The sequence below is a fragment of the Panonychus citri genome, unplaced genomic scaffold, assembly GCF_014898815.1.
Source record: "Panonychus citri isolate SS breed McGregor unplaced genomic scaffold, ASM1489881v1 Contig00001, whole genome shotgun sequence".
In the NCBI taxonomy this organism is placed as follows: domain Eukaryota; kingdom Metazoa; phylum Arthropoda; class Arachnida; order Trombidiformes; family Tetranychidae; genus Panonychus; species Panonychus citri.
In genome coordinates this window covers 425,177-447,774 of record NW_026515406.1, presented here as the reverse complement: position 1 = coordinate 447,774, position 22,598 = coordinate 425,177, and the positions used below count along the sequence as shown (strand labels likewise).

Here is a 22,598-nt window from a genome sequence, read left to right as displayed (position 1 = left end):
TCTGATTATTTTGCTTTTATCCAACAATTGATTATCATTGTAAAAGTAAAACATTTAGTCAGTTTGATGATGTTAATTATTGATTGTTACGATGATCATCATCATCATCATCAAGATGATGCCCTTCACCAATTATCAGTCAACCTTGATTAGTTTAGTGAAATAATAATAATCAAGGAATACAAGATGATTACGTTGATGATTAAACAATTAAGAGGACAATTTATAATAGACAATAACGTTCATGTTTGATATGAGAAAAAGTTAACAATTGAATATTGATTGTTGATTTGAAATGATGATGTTGATGATGCTGCTAACTGTTAATCACTACAATTAGTTGTGAAAAAAAGTGATGTTAATTGTTGTCATTATAAAGGTTGATTTTGTCTGAAAAAAAAGATGAAGAAAATTGAAAAAGTTGATAATGATTATTTTAACCAAATGATTAGTTTGATTGTGAACGAAATTGAAAGAGTAATTTAATTAAGTTTGATCAAGTATGAAATAAATTGTTGAAGGTTAAATTGAGATTGATTAACGTTCATCAATTGATTGTCAAATAGTGTAACCTAATAATTAGACGTGTGTCTTAATTATTTTGATTGTAAACAATTTGATGAGGCATGAATTTGGTTAAGCTTTTTAAATTGATCAATAATTAACGATAAGGTTAACCATAATTAAACATGCAATCATTGAAAATTTAGTTAATTGTGATTTAAAATTTTCTAAGGAAATTAGAAAAACAAAAGTTACAACAATTTACTAGAAACTTTTAAATCAAGTAACAAGTCAATCAACCATGATTCTGTTAATATAAATGGTTAAGATTATTGTTGATGATCAGATGTTGATTGTGATTAATTGAGAGAAAAAAATTGTACAAACAATTAACGGAGACAATTAATTAAATCAGTCTGAAAGAAAAAGAAGAAAAAAAGTTCAATTATTCAGTTAATTGACGTAGATTGAAAATTAATATTACAAAAAACAACAACTAATCGATTATTAATTGTGTTTAGTTAATTGTAGATTAACAATTGATATTCATTCACTAATTGTTGATTATGGTATAAAGATGACAATTGGTGTTGATAGTAGATGAAAATTGTTACTCTACAATCAGATGTTGATTAATTGGTCTCAATTTGTTATATATTTTACTTACGTCTTTCAGTTAATTTTACGTACAATTAGTTACAATTAAACCGGTGGTGGTTATGTAAATATTAGATGTTCAAACACAAGGTCCAAATGCAGTTCTCTCTGCCTAATTATCAGCAATCTACTAATTAATACATATAAAAAAAGTAATTAGAATTAAGTCTATTAATCTTTTCTTAGTAGAGAGTCAACTTAATTTCTTAAATCAACCTTGTCTCTCTGATATTTTATACTTTTCTTTGATTGTTATTGTTATATTATTATTGAAATATAACTGGGATTTTCCAGGATAAACGGTGTAGCTTTTTCATAGGAATAAACTGGTTTTCCACCAATATTAAAATAATCGTTAATATGATTAGAATTGATGAGAAATTAGACAAATTAATTGCAACAATAGAAATCTCCATTTTGTTATAAGTCTAGTGGTTCCATTGGGAAGATGATGGAAGTGGTTGTATTGATTTGTCTGCGATCAGGAAAGTTAATTTGGTGACTTTTGAGATCGACGAAATTGATTTGGTTTGGGCCAATTGGTTTTTTTTATGTTGTTGATTGGTAAAATATGAAGGGAGATCAATTTGTTGATGATTTGGTTGAATTTCTGACAGAGTAGGTTGAAGATGATGATCAGGTATCGATGTAGGAGATGAATTAATTGTCTGTAGGTTTGTGGTGTTTCCATTTCCATTATTACTCCATCTTTTTTTTTCTTTACGCTTTCATTCACGTAATAAGAATCCAGGACATTGATTTGAATCTGAATGACTGATTATCATCATCATTCATGGTTAAATTGCGCCTTAAGAATTATTATTATAACCATTATAAATCATGGAAATATGAGGATCATCATCATGTCGATAGTGTTGATGATCAAGTTGTTGTTTAGGAAAAAAATGATGAAAAATCTTGATGATGGGCAGGGTGGAGATTCACAAGTTTGGTTGGTGTAAAACCCGAAGTTAAAACGTAAATCTTTGTGTTTCCATGTTTCTTTTTTTTCTCTCTCCTCTTTTACAACCTTGTTGTTCAATTCTTTTTCAACTTATACTTGAATTTTTAAACTAAATTCTGTCAGAACGATGGGTTCACTTTTCATCTTCCAATGATCAAGAAATGGATAAGTATTAGAAGAGGAGAATTGCAGAAAAGAAGATGTAATAATCTGGGAAATCCCTTTTGGCTTTTGTTGTGATTTTTTTTTGTTCGCGTTGAGTGTTACCTGTTAAGAGTTTGATCTGAAAAGAAGAAGAAAAAAGAGAAAGAAAGAATAAAATAAATCAATGTGATCATTTACCTTAGAATTTATGGTTAAATAGAATATTTTTTGTTCTCTTCTCTTTTTCTTTATTAGAGAAAGAGAAGAGATAAAAAAAGAAAGAGTTTTCTTTCTTGGCAATGACTATACATCTAAACACTTTGTTTAGATTAAATTAGTTGATTAGAATAACGATAATTTTGAATTACCATTGACATTCTTAACCATTAAATGTCAGTCTGTTTAACTCAATCATTGGTAATAAATTAATTGTAAGATAAATTGTCTTTAAACAAGAAAAAAACATATTCTCAATACAAAAGAAAATGACAAAATGTATCAACTTACCTGAAGAGTTAACGCTTCCAATAGAAGAAGATAAATTGATACACTTTCAATCCTCTTCAGTTGATTCTTCAAATACCTTCACTAAATTGTAAAAGAACAGATTAAAATTAATCACTACTAATTCAATTAGTTAATTAATCAATTAAAATGATTGAAAATTCATTTTACCTCCAATTCTGAGCGAAACCAGTGACATCTATTGGTTAATAGAAAAGTTAACAGCTGATTGGAAATTTTTTCATTTTTTCAATTGGATTTGTTTTCTAATTGTCACTTAAACGAATTCAGTTAATTAGATCTTCAAATGATTTAGAATTTTGATTTTGTGCTAATTATTGTTGGAGATGGTTCTTTATTCTGTGTATTATTGAGTTGATTTGGTTCGGTTTTAAAATGTGTTATTTGGAATAACAATCGTCTTGGTAATTTGATTTTGGACAAAAACAATTTGGAAATGGCTTTTACCCGATTAACTAATTTCCTTTGGATTGGAATTAATTTTATTTCAACTGTTCTATTTCTTTATGGTTATTTTTCAGTTGATGAGAAATTGTCGGTAAATTTGAATAGTTTCAATCAAAATGCTGTTGGTTTTAATTCCACTGGTTTTGATGCCATTCGGAATCATTGTAAAGTCTATAAGGAGAAACCGATTTTCAATAAAATGGTTTTCATTTTAATTGATGCTCTTCGAAGTGACTTCGTTCCTAATTCAGATGGTCATGGTATCGATAATGGTTCATCTTCTATGCCTTTCACCTCTCGATTGTTATCATCAAATGTTGGAGCTGTTAAATTAACTAGTATCGCTCAAACACCTACTGTAACTATGCCGAGATTGAAAGCAATTCTTGCTGGAATCAAACCAAATTTTCTAGATTTAATTCGTAATCTAAACGCTGTTTCTTTCAACGAGGATAATCTAATTGATCGAGCAAAACAATCTGGTAAAAGAATGATTTTCTACGGAGATGATACTTGGTTGAAAATGTTTCCCGGTGAAACTTTTATCCGCCATGATGTAACCTACTCTTTCTTTGCCACCGATTATACTCAAGTGGATACTAATGTCACCGAGAACATGAAACCCGAATTGAGTAAATTAGATGAATGGGATTTCCTGATTCTTCACTATCTTGGTGTTGATCATATTGGCCATAGTTATGGTTCTAAATCACATTTAATGCCTCAAAAACTCAACGAAATGGATTCAGTGTTAAAATCAATCTATACAAAAGTTTATTCATCAACCGAACCATATCTTATTATTGTAACCGGTGACCATGGAATGACCAATGAAGGTAATCATGGAGGATCAACTGAACCCGAAACAGAAACAGCTCTTATATTTATCCATTCAAAAGGAAACTCAACCAATAATCATCAGATACAAAAATCTACTGATAAATTAACCAATTCTGTTCAACAGATCGACATCGCTGTGACAATTTCTCTTCTCTTTGGTATTCCAATTCCATCTAAAAGCCATGGAATTGTAATAACATCTCTATTTGACCAATGGTCTATTCCCCTTGAACAGACAACTTGTTATCTCTTTGAAAATAGTATACAACTCAGCGAATTGATGAAATTCAGTTCACCGACAATCACCACTCTTTCAAAAGCATTGAATGGACATTATAAATTCGTGATGGTAAAAAACAAAACCTCATCGGTGGAAAATTTAAAATCAATTGACAAGGTTTACATAAATTTCCTTAAATCGGCTCAAAAAGAGTTAACCAATCAACAAGATTCTAACACAATGATTGGTCTGGCCATTCAAATTGTCGCCATTACACTCAACCTATTTAGCGCCTTGAAAATTGGTCTAAATGAATCAAAGGAAATTAATTCTGTGATATTTAACAATCTATTCAATCAACCGATTCAAACTTTCACTCTATTGGCTCTCATCTTACGAGTTCTACTTTTAGCATCGACAAGTTTTATCGAAATGGAACATTTTTTCTGGTTCTATCTTTCATCGACGATCGTTATTCTAAATGGTTGTCGTTTATTGACAATCGAACGAATCATCCCAAGTATATTTAATTTCATGTCTCTACCTTTCGATTATGCAGTTAAAATTATTGGACATATTGTTGCCCTAATTTTGATTCGATTGATCTCCTCTTGGCAAACCTTAATCACTCCTACATTGGGTCAACTTTTCACAACCAAATCAACTCGTAGTATCGCCACTGCTTTGACCATCATTTTTTTAACTTTAATTTCATTTCTATCAAATTTAAGTAGATTCAGTAAACAACAATGTATCTTAGTTTCCGGATTATTTTGGATTTACCTTTACCGATGTGATACTAATTTTCTGACAACGTTTCGTTTACCTTTTATCAACTTGATTCCTTCGTTATCATCATTGTTTAAAGCTCGTCTTGTTTATCTTCATATATTGATGCTTCTGGTGGAAAATTTTTTAAAACGTCGACGAATTGACTTTGATTGTAATCTAATTGATGGTTTATTGCCAAAAAATTCCCGTCGAAATGCTGATCCAACACCGAGTATCCTTCGTACCTTTACCGTTTGTTGGATCCTTTTAATTTGCCTTCTAACCAAACTAGTCAACATCCCCTTAATTGTTTTGTCCATTGGTTTGGAGAAGATGATTTATTTAATCGTCCGATGGTCTCTTAATAATGATTTTTCAAATATTGTCTATTTCATTTCAACCTATTTAACCTTTGCAATGACCTTTCATTATGGTCAAGGTAATTCAAATGATATTTCAACAATTGAAGTGGCCGCTGGTTATATTGGTTTAGATGATTATATGCCAATGTTTACAGGGATACTAATTGCTTCCCATACATATTCACAATTAACTCTTTGGTTGTTGATGATGTTTGTCCGTCTCACCGAAATCAAATCTAGTCTCATCTCAGTTAGGACAACCAAAGTGATCAATGGAACCTTTAGTTTCTTGTTAACTTTACAATTTACCACCGTTGGTTATTTCATGATTGTCGCATTGATCCTTCGTAATCATCTTTTCATCTGGACGGTGATTAGTCCTAAATTATTGTATGAATCTTTCCAATCTTTCATGGTTTTCATGATTGCAGTTATGGTAACAATTTGTACACAGTTGAATAGGTGATGGCTCTCAGAAAATGGAGAAAAATTGAGAGAGAGAAAGGGAGAAGGAGGTGTAAATCCTTTCGTCATCTCTTGATTGTTCAATTTTTAAATATCTTTTAGTTGTATACATTAGAATTTTGTTTATCAAATGTAAGATTTAAAGAACTTTGAAACTCTTTAAAATCAACTTGATAAAACACAGAATCTCTTTGCTTTTTTTAATCCATATGGAATAAATATAATTAAAAAAATCTTGATTAACAAAAAAAAAGAGGAAAAACACACTTGGATCTAAACCATAATAGAGAGTTCAAGTAATGTTTCAGTGATATAATATGTTGACTTGATTGATTCCACCATTAGGGAGGGAGGAAAGAAGGATGAAAGAGAAAAGAGAAGAGAAAAAAACACAATATGGAATGATGATGGTTAATTAATCCATTTAAAGATGAAGATGATAACAGCGAATCATTGGTCTTTCTTAATCTTCTGACTGGTTGCCCGGTAGATTATTGAATCTCTACCTGGATCCATGTTCCACATACCCACGGATACACCAAGAACCACAAGAACCATGACAATCACGGAAAAAGCGATCATAGCAAATGCTATATGGAAATCAGGTGAATACTCATAACCCAATCCAAGGTAACGTTTATCCACAGAAGCCTAACAATGGAAATAAATTAAATTCCAATGATCAATGAAACAGAACAAAAACCAAAATGAGAATACAATTAATCTGAATTCTTAAAACAACTCACCATTTTATCTTGTAACTAATCCAATTAAAATAGTAACAATAAATAATAGTAGATTAATTAAAACAATTTAATTCTTTAATCAAAACAATTGAATTTTATTTGATCTTCTCAAAAGTCAAATTAATTTTTCGCTTATCAGCTGCGCATGTGCATCAAATAGGAATCGAAAAGCGGCAACTTCAAACACTAATTCTTCAACAACTAAACTGAATTAATTTCCGAATCCTAATTCTATCAAAGCAAAATTGATCTATTATCGTGATCCATTTTGGATGCAGTTTATTATTCCAGGAAGAGAGGATTTTCGTGATGAGATTTGGAATAGAATTTCGAATGTTTCTAATTTGATCAATATGGAGGCATCGCACTGATTCGTTGGATGCCATGTTCTTATAAAAGATCAAAGAATTCCCAATTTAAATAGGAATCATTAAAAGATTACCATAATCAAACAAGGGCACATATTGGATTTATACATTGGATTTTGGTGTAAAAGTTCAGTTAAATTGAGATGAATTTTCAAAATTGGCGAAGACCTTATTTCAATTCCATCTACGCTTTTCAATGCGCGATTGATGGGGATTAACCCATATTAAATTCACATTTTTAACAGGAAACATTACGAATACTTATTATTACAATTATGAATTAGATTTTGCCGCTAATAGTTTTGTGAATATATGACGATGTTATATATTGGCTGATGGAACTATTTACGTTCAGGTCAATTCAATTAAAAATGTTGCCTCAGATTAAAAGTTTTTCTGTTATGTGCTGTCTCTTTCTCTCTACTCTTTGCCTATTCTTGTATTTACTGGAAAACTGTAAGAAATAATTGTTGTGTCGATTTAAATATCGACAGTGGACAAGATTCATGTTGTTGATGGATTCAGTTACTAATTCTAATTTAATTGTGATTCGATTTGTTGAAGAAAAAAAAACAAGATGAAAATGATTAAATTGTGATTAATTGTTGTAATCATAGTGAGAGAGTTTTATTTTTCAAGTGAATTTAATTGTTGTAGGAAAATTTAGAAGTCGTTAAATACATTTTTGTTTTGTCTTAATTATAATTATAATAGTTTATACAAGTCGATTAATTTGATTGGAATAGCAAATATTTTTAACCTCAATTAAGATGGTTAAAGATACAAAGAGTTGATATATTAATTATAAATCACATAATATACAAAGTTGATTGTTGGTTATCAAGAATGTTGATAATTATTATTAGTCTTAATTTAATCCATAATTTAAATGCTATAACAATCAATTTAAATTCACACACAAACAAAAGTGTGAATAAAAATTTTACATCGTTATTTGATTGATTGTAAAGTTCAATCAAACAACTGAATCAATTTAAATCACCACCATTGGATACAATTGAAATACAAAGACAAGGGAAGAAAATATAACAAGAAAATGAAGATAAAAAAAAACAATTATTTGGGTAATTAGTTAATTGATTTGGTTTTTGAATGGTGATGGCAAAGTAAATTCTTGAAAAGTTAGACAATCTTAATTGTTAATCAGGTGGGATTAACCAAAAATTTCAATTATCTCAGTAGACAATAGATAATTATCAGAGAAAGTCAATTTTCTTGAATAATGATTAGTTATATGCAATAATAATAATAATTAAAATTGATTGTTGACTTGAGGTGAAGAGGAATAGGAAACAATTAACAAATAAATGATTGATCAACTGAAATAACTTTGGCCGTTAAAAATGCATGGATACAATAAAGTAAATGTTGAAGTTGATTTGTTTTAATTTCCCGAGTCTCAATGGTAAATTGTTTTCCAATTGATTCTGATTGTTGATGATGATGATTTAGAGTTGATGGTAAAAGTGATCCAGCTGATGAAGATGATGAAGATGCTGTTGGAAGATTAGGATTATCGGAAGCAACAGTTATCGATGAAGTTGATGAATGTGTTAAAGTTTCTGATGATCTATCATGATGTTGATTGGGATTGGTTGTTAATCGTTTTAATCTTTCCTTATTAATCTCGTACCGGGATGAGGTTGATAATGAGGAGGGTGAAGAGGTTGAAGATGATGAGGATGATAACACAGGTAGACGAAAGGAAAGCCAAAGGGTGGACCTTCCGTCATCGGAAGAGGTTTTCAATTGTGAAAATTTGAATGACCAGTTATGTTGTTTATTGTTATTATTAAGTTCACTTGGATGACCAGTTGTTGCAGCGGAAAAGTTAAATCCATATTGATAATCCAATATTAAGCTTCCTAATTTACCAGAACAGGTAACAGGAAATGATTTACTCTAAATTGTAACAATTAAGATGAAGAAAAAAAAAGAATAAGATAAATCAGTTAAGTGTAATTATAATGGTGATTAGAATTTTTTTTCTTCATTCCATTTCTCTTGATTCTTGGCAGGAGACAATTAGCAAAAAAAGTGGATTACAATTATAATCATCATTATGATTAGTAAAGGATGATTATAGTTATGTCAGGTAAAGGGTTAAGATGATTAAGGAAACTTGATTATTTATACAACTTGTTGTCTGATGATTAAGATGAAGACGAGAGTGAGTTTGATTGAGAAAGGGGTAAGTAGGGTGATGATAAAGTAACATCGGAGTGGGTTGATTAAGAGTAAATTAAATCAAGGAGGAGGAGGAGGAGGGAATGATGATGATGATGATTATGAAAAGATGAGAAGACATTAACTATCATGATAATTAGTATATGTATTTATGATGGATAGAAATCATTTCTCATCATCACAATACCAACTAATGATAATTTGAATTAAATATAACGGTATTTAACCATTTGAAAAGTCCTACGCATTTATTATTATCATTAATATCAAAAGAAATGGTCTATTGAATTGTTAATATGCTTGACCGTTGCTACAATTAACTTAATCAAAACATCATCATTATCATTAAGATAATTTTAGGTCAAACAATTTACAATATTATGATAAGACTAATAATGAGATATCATTAAACTTTATGTCACAATTGTTATTCGTATCACCATCCTCATCCTCATCCTCATCATCATCATCATCATAATCATTATAATTTAATCCTTTAATCAATTTTTTATCAACAATTAACATGATCAAACATTAACACTCAATAAGAAGCAATTTCAAAATGATTTAGTGAATGTTAACTTTTTTTCATGATGATTGTAATCATCATCAGTGATTCAGTTTAAATATCAAGAAATTAAAAAAAATTATCTTCGTGATCAAAAACTGGATTAACTTTGAATGATATAAAATGATTTTCTTATGATGATGATGATGATGATTGTAACTGAATGAGTTGATTAAAATACTGAATAGGCGTTTACAGTTATATTATATCATTATATCATCACCAACATCATCAAGAGGATTATATTAAACAATTAGATGGATGGATCAAGAGACAAGAAGAAGATTAATTTTGTAAGAAAAAAAAATTAGAAACTTTTTCTCCTTTCTTATTGTATCTTCTACCTGCACAAGTAATACAATAATAAACAGTCACCATTAAGTGATTTTGATTGTTACAGTTGTTTATTATTATCGTAACTACAATTAATAAAGTATTGTTATTGTTGATCATCACACGTAAAGTCCATTGACTCGGTATGATTGCGGGGGTGAGATGATAAAAGGTAACAAACAATAATAACAGTTGCACCCATCATACAGATGATAATTATAATACTGTAGTAATTAATATAATATTATTATTAAAAAGTAAATCAAATCAAATTGATAAACAATTAAATCATGTAAGTGTAATGATAAAAGTAACAAAACAAAAAGAAAAACTTTTATATTTATCTCTTGTTGTTGTTTTTGTTTATAACCCTAAGGCTAAATTCAGTTTCAAATTTTGATTCAGTGATCATGAAGATGAGTATCATGTTATTATCATCATTGGTTAACAACCTACAAGAATTAAATTAGTTAATATATAATAGAATTACTATTAAAATTAAAAAAAAATTAGGTTCATGGTAAATTAATGTTGATGATTTTGTTTCTGTTTTTTTCATTGCTTCGAGGCCTAATTATTGTTGTTGATTAACAATCTACCTTTTTAATATATATATTGTTAATCATTAATCTAATCAGATGAGAAACACTTACAATTAGGTTAGTTAGTCAATTTTGATTAATAAAAAATATAAACTACATTAATCAGCTCGTAATCAACAATGTTGTTGATTTGCTTTGAAGTTTTTGATGGTTTTTTTTTGTTCAAAGTATTAAGTAAGTAATGATTAAGCAAATGTGCCAAACAATTAAATATGGAACAGGGTTGAGATGATTAGGATTATGGTGATCACGATGATAACAATCAGTGAATTAGAATATTAATTATAAATAATATTATATTAATCATTTGACATTGGAGATGATTGTATTGATTGATTAGGTGACCTCTTAATTGTGATTTATTTTTACTTTCATTCGTTTCCTACCATTATTTTTACATCTATGATTAACCAAGAGAGAGAAAGAAAAAATCAAGGAAATTTAATTGTTATTTGAAAACTCTAATGATTTATTATAATCAGATAATCAATTTGAATCCATCATCATGATTATCATGTTTATAAGCTTATATCTTAAAGGGCAAAATGATGATGATGATGATAAGAGGTTGGGTTTGAACAGTTCAAGGTTGACTTACATAGTAAGTCTTAATTTGGCTGATAATGATGATTGTGGAAAACAATTTAATCATTGAAACAATCATTGATTGTTAATGATATAAGCACAATCAAATTGTTCAGTTTAATATTTGAAAAAGTTGCAAGAAAAAAAAGTTTACAATTTTGAAGGAGAAACTTTTTTTTCTTCACTTGAATTTTTTTTTCCAAAACAATGTTACCAATACAATAGAAAGTTAAAATGTTAGTGACGATGATGATGATGATGATGATAAAAAGAAATAAAGAAAATAATTCTTAGTTATTAGTTGGTAGGGTGGAGGTGGAAAAGGAAGGAAGGGAGGAGGAAAAGGAGAGTGAAAAAGGGAAGAGTAAGGAGGATCCCTGATATTGAGAATTTTATCCTCTGCAGAGAGAGAGAGAGAGAGAGAGAGAGAGATCATCCATCCAAGGAGGAAGAAGATAATAAACAGAAGACAATCGAGATTATCTTCATCATCAGCATCATTATCGCCTTTTGCAATTTGCAGATCTACTAATGATGATAATCTAGATTATCATCATCATAGTTAAACTAGGTGAGTCTGATTGCGGTTTTTTGGCCAATATTTGAAACTAAAAAACAAAATCAAAATAATTATTGATCAGTTAATTAGACACATGAAGAGGTTAACAGATGACTTGGAGTGAGAGATAGAGTTTTAGCCGTTTGATGATAAGGATGATAAAATGCGTGATAGATGATTATAATTATGATAACAAGATAATGATGATAATCTATTAAAAAGTAATACACAACTGATTCAATCGAAATGGTCAATGAACACGCAACAATCAAATTGAGTGTAAATTTTAAGTGAAATGAGAAAGATGTTGTTTTAAGATGATGAAGATTAACGACAAGGTACATAACTATTAATGTAAAAAAAGGTGATGGTAAAGATGGAGAAATGATGTGAATGGTTCAGTGCAAGTGAAACCTGATTTGGTCAAATAAATTGTCGGGTCCAGTAACAACAACAGATATATAATATTATAAAGGTGAAAAAAAAGCGGTCAAGAGGATAGAGCAAAAAAACAAACTCAGGTAAAGTGAAAAGCGAGAGAGAGGGAGAGAGAGATACTAGTTAAGTGGCCTGGTCAACAGATCAAAATAATAGCGATAATAATAATCACCATCATAATGACAATGATGTCTGATGATGATGAATTTAATAATAATAATGGAACGAAATGAATGATAATAATAATGGGAGACGCAATCAACAGCGAGAGAGAAACAAAAATTCAAACCTTGTAAACTCATAATAATAATTCATATACAAGTGATGGCGAAACTAACAAACTATGCAAAAGTACAGTCCTCGGCAAAAGTTTAAGGACAATCAATTGATTATAATGTATATTTAGTATATGATTAACATCGTCACTGTTTTGATCAAAATCTATCAAAAGAATCACAGAATCAAGTAATGAACGATCAATTGGTAATAAATCTTGAGTCAGAGCATATTATTATCAATGAGCCAATCGAATGAACTATCGAAACTCATCGTGAATAATGAGAAAATAAAACTAGTGTAAAGGTCAAAATGATAAATTATCACTTAATTAGCTAATAATAAATGAGGTCAGAATACGAAAGATTTATCAAGGAAATGTCTCAAGAGGAAAATCAACAAAAACTAATGCATAATCTTGAACAATTAGAATATCAAAAAATAAATTGATAAAACAAACAATGTCTTAAACTTGACGAGTTGATCGATGCAATGTTAATAAATAATTAAATAATTAATTAATAGAAATTATATAAAAATCATTTTCAAAACTACTACAATGACTATATTTCAAAATTTATAAATTATCATAACCAGATCGAGTTATAATCAATTGATTGTTGTAAACTTTGAGGACTGTATATAATGATATGAGACGTTTTGATAATGTTGGTAAGATAAAAAATCGTCAACATGATAGATGCTGTTGAAACGGATGCTGTTGATGGAAGTGGAGATTGGCAAGAAGAGAGATAAGAGAGAGAGAGAGAGAGAGAGAGAGAGAGAGAGAGAGAGAGAGAGAGTAAGAAAATCAACAAAGATGACATTTGTTTGTTAATTCACACACATGGTTGATCACCAACACTATGCTAATAAACGTATTTATAAACACATAGTTAGTCAGTTGTTGGTAATTTACTTTTGAATGGACACAACAGCTTACAGACTTGTCAGAATACTAGAGAGAGAGACGATAAGTAAAAACTGGGCTTAGAGGGGATTCTGCAGGAAGATAACATTCCAAGGTTGTTTTCATCATCATAATATACATAATAAGGAAGATGATGATTGTAATCATTGTTGGTAATCTTTTTTTTTCTTTCAAAAAAAGTCCAAACAAGCAAACAGAATCAGGTATTGCTCCTCTTGGTGTTGTGTACATACATTATAATATGTTTGGTAAAATGTAGAAATGGTAAGCAAATCATCAAGTAATTTTCAAAGTGTGTATATTTGTCGTCTCCTTGTTGCCAGATGATGGAAATGATGAGGATGAGAAAAAAATGATTATGATGATGAGAGAGTAAAGTGGAAGGACCAACATGATGATGATGGAAAAATTGGAGAAAAAAATCATGTTGACAGGTTAGGAAAAAGTGAGTAAAATGAGAAAGATGAAGAAGAGGATGATCAAGATGAAGACCAGATCTCATGTAATATTATATTGGATGAAAGAAGGAAAAAAGAGGTGAAGAGATTCCCAGCGGGAATAAACAAGCAGAAGAAAAAAATATGAAACAACGAAACTTTATCATGTTTAAGAAATGGAGATGATGATGAGAATGATGAGAATGATGATAAAAAAAATGATAGAGACACACATGATTGGAAGCATTAACAAGAGTATTTGAAATGGTCAAACAATTGATAAAAAAAAAGTTCAAATATGATTTCTTTTTCTACCTGAACTTTTATCTTGGTTTACCTTTGATTACCTGACAAGTTAAATGTTTTAATTTGTGAAGGTGGACAAAGGACTTTTATTAATGTTTCAATGTCTTTGGTCAAATATGAGCAAACGAGTTGGTTCCTAATATGGTTGGATTGATGTAATTAACTTCAATCAAGTTGAACAATTAACATTTATCATTGTCTCATTGAGATGTTTCGAAAATTTCAATTGTGAGTTAATTTATTTAACATTAACAAACAACAGCAAAATGATATTTATTATCAAGATGATCTAGAAATGGTTCAATGTGTTCAAGTTGATTGTTTTGCTTTCAATTTTGTTTGTTGTTGATTGTAATCAAATAATTAAGGTTTCCTATTACAAATTCATTCATGAATTTTGAAATAAATTATCATGTTAACTTTGAGAAAAGTTGATGAATATTCATTTTCTTTCATTTTTTGCTTTCTTGGTATCTTTTTGTTGTTATCTTTAACTCTCTCCCTTTCATGATGATGGAGTAACAAGTGACAATAACAACAACAACATCTTTCCGGTTGACAAATGATGAAAAAAAATAAGGAAAGGAGATTTGGATGATGAAGATGATAATGATGGTGTTGATGTTGATCATGGTGATGATTAAATGTACTGAGAGGATGGAAAAAAAGTTAGTTTCCAATTGAATTTTAAATAGTTTTCCAAATTGTTTACACATCTACAGTCAATATCAAAAACAACAACAGGTAGAGAGAGACACGATTGGTAACTATGAAGATGATGATAATGATGAGGATGAAAAGGAAACAGCAAGTTTTACTTGAATCTCATCATCCTCAAGATTCAATTGATTGCAAGACAAGGATGTTGATCTGTTTGAGTAAATTTGTTAAGGATCATCTGATTAACCAAACAAATTAAATATTAACAGCTACTGTTTTTGGCCTAATCATTGGGATGAGGAAGGTGATGAGGATGCGATTGACATCCTATTAGGTTAACTGTTTTTTTCCATTATCAAGTGTTGAGATAAATGAATTGTTTGCTTGGTTTAACCACAATTTAAACATTAACAGTTAGTTGATTAAAATACCAGTAGCACGTACACTTTTATTATTTAATCAAATATAATACTTGGCTTGAGACAACAATTAACTAATTGGTATACAATTTGATTTGTATGAAGATTTACTATCATTATGAATTTAATTGTCTGAAAAAAAAACTAGAGTCTGTTGAAGTTAACTGAACAATTAAGATGATCGTTGAATAATTTAGGGTAAAGGTAAACATTGAAAGTTAATATAAAAGTGTAATTAATTAATTGTCAAGGGTCAGGTCAGGTAGAGTCAAACGTGGTTTTATTTACTTTCTTGTTTTTTTTTGCTGATAACTAACCATGATAAGAACCGGATTCTAATCAATGAACAATCATCAACAATTTAGATTTGATTGAGAAAAAAAACTTAGTCTAACAATTAACTGACCAATTGTATCGATGATTAAAAAACTAATTATTTCAATTTGATTACTTTCATAATACAAATGAAATGGTATTTAAACTTGTAAAAAGTTGTTGATTTAATTTCTATCTTAATTTTGGATCGTATATGTGTATCATTTTACTTCTTGATCTTACAAGGAGGATTAAGGTTAAGTGGAGATTATGACAGAATCATGGATTAACTTTGAAATAATCATTTCATTTAAAAAGGCGATGATGACTAAGTTGAAAAGATAACCTGAAAAAATTGAATAAATTCATCATTTGGATAACATGAATATGTCTTTAATCAATCATATGTTTGATTGAAAAAGAGAAGAAAAAAAATTTGAACTTTTTTTCAAACGATTTTGATTGTAAATTAGACATAATAATCTAAATCACTATGAGATATGATGGTAATGATAATTAAATGGAAATACTTTGAGAATTGAGTGAATTAACATTGACAGAATGTGATTGTAACAATAGTTACAATGATAATAATGGATTGAAATTAATACAATCAAAGTTGGACAAGGTTTAATGTTATTATTGTGGTTTATTGTTGTTGTTGTTGTTGATTATAAGGCAATACTTTGGATTGACATTCTTGGGTATCATTGGATCAGGTAGCAGCAAATACACTAGTTTACAAGGTGGACCAGAGAGGGAGGAGTAAGAGGAGGGAAAATAAGGTGGAGGTGGTTGGGTTGTAGGGTGGAAAAGGTTCAAAGGTTATTGCAATACCTTTGCAATGATATATTGCATTGCATATGTAGATGCATATTTATTTGCAATTAGTTTTGGTCAGTGACCTCAAAAAATAGTAAGTAGAAAGAGTGAGAGAGAGAGAGAGGAGCTAAATAGGAAGATGACGATAAAAAGTTACCAGAGCAAGAAAATGAGATGAGAGAGAAAAAAGTGTAACATGGAAGAAAAAGTTTTCTTTTTTTTCTATGAGAAATAAGGAAGAAAAAGATGAAGATAAAAAGGTTGATGGAAGATGATGATGAGGCCTTTGGGCTTTTAAAAGCATCAATAAAAATAGACTTTTAATGATGTTGAATCGAGATGATGATAACTTAGCATCAATATAATCTTAGATATGTATAAGATTATAACCTTTTCTTAAATAATAATAATAATAATGATGATGATGATAATCAAATACAACATAAGATCAATTTAAATATATTCAAAGATGAGGATAAAATAAACAACATGAAATCAAGAAGGAAAAAAATGATGATCAAGGTAACACACTTTAATTATTGTAAATAAAGTGAAATTAAAAATCTTATCATCATCATCATTTTTCATTTTATAGTAGATGAGGTTCATTGATGCAGACTTTTTTTTAAAAAAAAGTTGAATAGTAATTAAGATGATCTTCAGACAAACATAATTATCAACCATCATCAATGAAAAGAGGTTGAAACATTAATTTAATCTCTTAATCATCTTTTAATAATCTTAATTATGGTAAAATCTTATGGGTGTAATTGTTACTAATTAAAAAGTAAGCTAATAAACGGTAAGTAGATAAATTAAATTAAATTAAATTAAATTTCCGTTTTCTCCAGCTGAGAGATCAGAGGTTGGAAAATAATAATAAATGTACGATCAAAATTGATTACTCGATTAAATTGTAATTTGATGACTTATTTAAATTACTTGTTATTAAAAATAATAAAGTATTTCAGCAAATTACAATCAAAATATTAATACGTCTCAATTTAGATTGAAAATATTGATTCAGTTTCCATTAAGGTAAACAATAAGTTTATATCTTTAGGTAAGGTAAATACACTCATTGTTAATCTTAAGGCTATTGATTAATTAATTATGTCCTTAATTAAGTCATTTGCTGATGACGATCAACAAGATGACCAAGATATGGTGAAATTAAGTTAAACATATTGGTTTATTGAAAAGATAAATTGTTTGACATTGTGTCTATTTTTAAGCTTCTAAATTTGAATATGAATATGATTTTTGTTTCTGGTTCAATTGAATGGAATCCAATTGAATGCAAAAGTCATGACAATCTAAGCAATTAAAATGATTATTCAATGAGATTATAAGTTATTATTATTCAGTAAGAAGATGACATTGTAAAAATAATTCATGTAATATAATATAAGAAAAAAATTCTCCTTGAAAGTTCATCAATTGAATAACAAAAAAGCAAAAAAGGTAAATGTAAATATAACTGATGAGAAGAGAAAAAAAAACTTTCTTTCTAAAGTCTATTGAATCAATTGTGAGCAAATTATCATGATTAACATGGTAACATGATTGAAGAAAGTTCAGAAAAATTTGCAATCTACTTTTACTATTACATGAATTACCTTTGAAACTGGAAAAAAAGGGGTGAACGTGAAATGGGAAGGGATGAAGATGAGAGAGTGAAAGGCAACAACAACAACATGGATCATCATTGTCTCTCTCTCTCTCTCTCTCATCTCCTTGAATTTCAAGGTGAACAAGTTGAATGGTAAATATAATATCAACTAAACATGAGTAACGATAACTATTCATTGAATTAATTGTAAAAGACAATGGCCATGAAAAGAAACGTAAAAACTTCTGTTAAAATGAAAGGGAAAAATAGGAATCATCATTACTATCATGAAGATGATCATCTTCATGTTTGATGGATGAAAGTATGGGTTAGGTTATTATTATTTATTAAAAGTGGTTATCAGAAGAGGATGATGAGAGCAAAAGATGATAAGAAAAAAAGGAGAAATGGTAAGAGATGATAAAGATCAATGGGATGAAATGAAATTAATGTAAGTTAGATGGTAAACTTGTAACAGGTAATCAAAAGGTAAAAGAAATCATGATTCAGCTGATTGATCTGTTAATTAATAGAGATGCTGGAGAGAGAGAGAGAGAGAGAGAGAGAAAATAATAGATTCGAATTGATTATACAACAAGCTCAAAGATGATAATCAAGAGATACCTGTAAAAGAAGATACAAAGAAAACCATGATGATGATCTGATCTTTGATATTTAATCAGATTGTATCAAATTAAATAGTAAAAACATCATCATCTTCATCATTCATCAGCAATAGCAACAGAAGCATTAATAACAAAAGAAAACAGATAAGAATTTAATCTGTAACTAATTACCTTAGAAACCAATTTAACATTCAATCTAATGAGATCTGCTTCATTTAACTCAATTATCATTATGATTGCATGAAAAATGATGACAATTGAAATGAAATTGTTGTCAATGTTTTTCATGCTTTCGTTGTTAAAAAGTGTTAATGGTAATCATCATCATCCTTGCACATTGTGATAAACAACAACATGATGATGCAGAAAAACAATGCAAGAGAAATGAAATAAATAATAATAACAAAAAAAAAGTATATTAAATGATACAAACCCTTAATTGTGTGACAGATTGGTAAGTTGCACGATTCCAATTGTTTCTAATAAGTGCTAATTCACTTGGTGTTTCAACTGAAAAGTAACAAACAGTTGCCGTTGTTGTTGATTCATTTGATGTCTCGGTTACAATTGGATTATTTGTCAGATCAGATTTCTCACCATCAGGATGATGATCTGTTGTTGTTGTTGATGATGATGATGATGATGTTTTGTGTTTTGAAGTTAAAGGTGATTTTGTAGCTGATGATGAATAATTTGTATCACAAGATAGTAGAAGAAAACAATTTTCTCTCTCATCGACATATTCATTTGGGTTGAGACATCGTAATACTGATTGATGAGCCTTGAAAAGGTAAGGTTGACCCTCGGACCACCTAATGGTATTAGTGGTAGAGGGGTGGGAAGATGAGGAGGTGGATGAGGAAGAGGTGGTTGGGGTTGTTGTTGTTGTTTTAGTGGTAGATGAATTATTATCATTTGGAGTAAATAAAAGACCTTGAGGGGGTTTAATGTAAATTAGGGCATCGCCACCTTTAATTACAAGGTATCGTGTATACCAATGATAACAGGGGCGATGTGGTTCACTTGATGACGTTGGTAAACCTTGATTAATCCAGCCCATGAATAAGATTTTATCGTTTACAGGTAAATGTTCATTTAATGTGACCATTTGATGGGTTGTCACACTTTTAACACTTTTCTCAATATTTGCAAACAATTGAGAGTAAATTTGTTGATTATTACAAATGACTATGGCTGAGGAATAAGTTTTACTCGATCTACCACCACCTCCAATTAGAGATGATGGTTCCTTGAAATTTCCCATAGATGTGATTGTACTGTTACTGGCACATTTAATGCCAACACCAACACCCGAATCAGTTGATTTGGGTGTAGATAATGAGGTTGTAGATGAAGATGAAGATGATGTTCCAGAGGTTGATGAAGTAGATGAAGAGGAGGATGATGTTGATGATGATGGAAAGCATGAGTTTGAACGGTTAGAATGTCCATAAAAATTGGTTAACCATCTAATCTCAAAACTTTGTGGTCGGATTTTATCACTATCATGAATATATTTGGTTATGAAACAGTTTCCAAGGTCAATTGATATTAATGGAATCCAATTGTCAATTTCTGATTCTTTTTCATGGTTAACATTTACCTCCTTTTTCACTTTGCCCTTTTCTTTACCATAATTATTATTATTATCGCTTTTAATGTTATTATTATTAACACTATCATTGGATGATGAAGATGAGCCAAGTTTACCAGATGATCCGTTTACATTGGTTTTGGTTATATTCGAATCACAATCATCTTGTAAAGGTTTTTTCCCCTTTTCCTGTCTACTGGTTGTACCATTATTATTTTTGGCGGTGGTGGTGGTGGTAATGGTTGAGGCCATAAGGTTTCCCGCCTCGTTATCCAAGGTCTCTCTTTTTCTCCAACATTTGGTTAGGAAAGGTGAGACCATCTTGAAATGTTTTACCGTTAAATTAACCTCATGTCCAGCCTGTTTCAATAATCTGATTGCTTCCTCGTGGGTTGTTGTGGTCAATGAAAGGGTAACATTATCTATCCTAACAATGGCATCACCGATAAACAATTGTCGACTCCTATCAGCAGGACCTTCTCGAGTTAATCCAGAGATTAAAATTGGTAAACCATGTTCACATCCACCTTTGATACTTAATCCAAAACCAACTGATTTCTCACGAACCAATTTAACTGTTCGATACTCTTCAATTTGACGACGACCAATTCCAGTACCAGTTTTAGATAAATTAAATTGAATCATAAAACCAGAATCATTTGAATTAACATTATTGATTGACAATAAACCATCATCATCATCGTCATTATCAATAATATCACTTTCTTTACGTAAAAGAATCAACTGATCACCGGTTATCCGTAATCTCATTGGTAATGTTGAACCACTGATTGAACCTTTAATTGTTGAAGTTGTTGTTGTCGTTGTTAAGGTTGATGTTGATGAATTAGTTGAACTACCGTTAAAAGTGTAAGTCACCATAACGATATCACTTTCAATATTACCGGTGATGGTTCCTTTGGGTATCACAGCTTGATCACTAGTAAATTTATATTTATTATCACTAAAAATAACATCATCAACATTATTATTATTGTTGATATTGATATTGTTATTGGTAGGGATACTTTTTCTCAAACAATTAGAATCAGTATTAAACTGATGTCTAGAACCCAATAGATTCATTTTAACATGGATTTTAGAGAAGAAGAAATAAACCAATTAAATTAAATGGTTAACAATATAAACTAAAATTACCAACGGTTTGTAATAAAATGGAAAACCGTTTCCAATAAGATATTGATTGTTAACACCATCCAAGAGCATTGAACAAATAATATTATGGTATCTTCATCTTCTCATGGTGTAAGGAAACAAACAAAACGATTATGTTAAAACACTAATCAATGGTAAAAAACATAAGCAAAAAAGTAACAATTAACTTTCCGAAGTAAAACAATTGATTAATCAAAAAGATTAAAGAGAAAAATTTAAAAAAAAACTTGTTTCTCTCTCAAAGGAAAAATAAACCGAATGAAAAATTTTAGAATAAAAAATTATTCTACAGTTTTAGTTCTTTTTTTCGCAACAAGAGGCCGCTAAAAGCGGAATTCGAAAGTTACTCCATCTAGTGAGTAGAATTTAAACTAATTACGAATTAATTTTCGTTTTTATTAATTGAATCACTTTCGAAATTAATTATTCCAATTTTAATTGATTAATCGTATTTTTTTTATAAATTGATGGAAAAAAGATTTAAATTGTAGTTTGGGTATCTGAGTGATAGAGTTTCTTTCATTTCTGATATTCGAAGATTGAAACAATTAATTAATCTCTTGGAGTTTGATTGGTCAATTTGATTGGAACAATTAACTTTGGAATCAAATATTTGTCTTTGCAATTTAATTGATCATTATCATCTTTTGATAATTATTCTGTTCATAATTCAATCTAATTGTCTTGAAAATTAAGTCAACACTTATTTTAATATCATAATTATCTCTCTAGTGATTTTCATTTTAATCTAACAATCAATTAACTAATTAATAACAATAAACAATTGAAAACAATTTATGTTTAGTAATCTCATTTAATGATAATCTAAATCATCTTAAAAAGTTACTTCTATTGAAACAATAGATTAAAACAAAAGGCAATCATACAATTAACATGATCAAACAGTTAATTATAGTTCATAAGAATCAATTAAATCATCAAATGTTGATGATAAACAATCAATCAATTAACTAATTGTGAATATGATGAAACATCAATTGTATTGTTTGTAAGAGGAAATTGTTTTGTATGTATAAATGAATAAACAAAAGGTATTCACTTGGAAGACATAAAGAGTTGATTGTGACTTTTGATTGTGATCAGAATCTAATTAGAAA

The 22,598-nt window shown here is 29.4% G+C and overlaps 2 protein-coding genes and 1 long non-coding RNA gene across 7 annotated transcripts; 1 reads left to right on the top strand and 2 right to left on the bottom strand.

Moving 5' to 3' along the window:
• Positions 1-53: 53 nt before the first annotated feature.
• On the bottom strand, positions 54-2,963 carry LOC128396925 (uncharacterized). 5 transcript variants are annotated; one of them, XR_008326867.1, is made up of 5 exons: positions 2,945-2,963; positions 2,777-2,857; positions 1,401-2,408; positions 1,172-1,291; positions 54-920 (listed from the first exon to the last, which is right to left on the bottom strand). It is a non-coding gene; the product is annotated as an uncharacterized LOC128396925 (long non-coding RNA). The 5 variants fall into 5 exon arrangements; XR_008326865.1 differs by lacking the exon at positions 2,945-2,963 and having other exon boundaries at positions 54-390; positions 770-920; positions 2,777-2,938; XR_008326868.1 differs by lacking the exon at positions 2,945-2,963 and having other exon boundaries at positions 1,172-1,288; positions 1,378-2,408; positions 2,777-2,938.
• A 49-nt stretch (positions 2,964-3,012) lies between these two features.
• Positions 3,013-6,607, top strand: LOC128396844 (GPI ethanolamine phosphate transferase 2-like). The gene has a single exon (XM_053357479.1). It carries the CDS (start codon positions 3,231-3,233, stop codon positions 5,898-5,900), a length of 2,670 nt encoding a protein of 889 aa, XP_053213454.1. The 5' UTR covers positions 3,013-3,230; the 3' UTR covers positions 5,901-6,607.
• A 1,236-nt stretch (positions 6,608-7,843) lies between these two features.
• LOC128397528 (serine-rich adhesin for platelets-like) lies at positions 7,844-21,722 on the bottom strand. Its single transcript, XM_053358269.1, has 2 exons — positions 19,144-21,722; positions 7,844-8,936 (listed from the first exon to the last, which is right to left on the bottom strand). Exons 1-2 carry the CDS (start codon positions 21,388-21,390, stop codon positions 8,331-8,333), a joined length of 2,853 nt encoding a protein of 950 aa, XP_053214244.1. The 5' UTR covers positions 21,391-21,722; the 3' UTR covers positions 7,844-8,330.
• Positions 21,723-22,598: the final 876 nt, after the last annotated feature.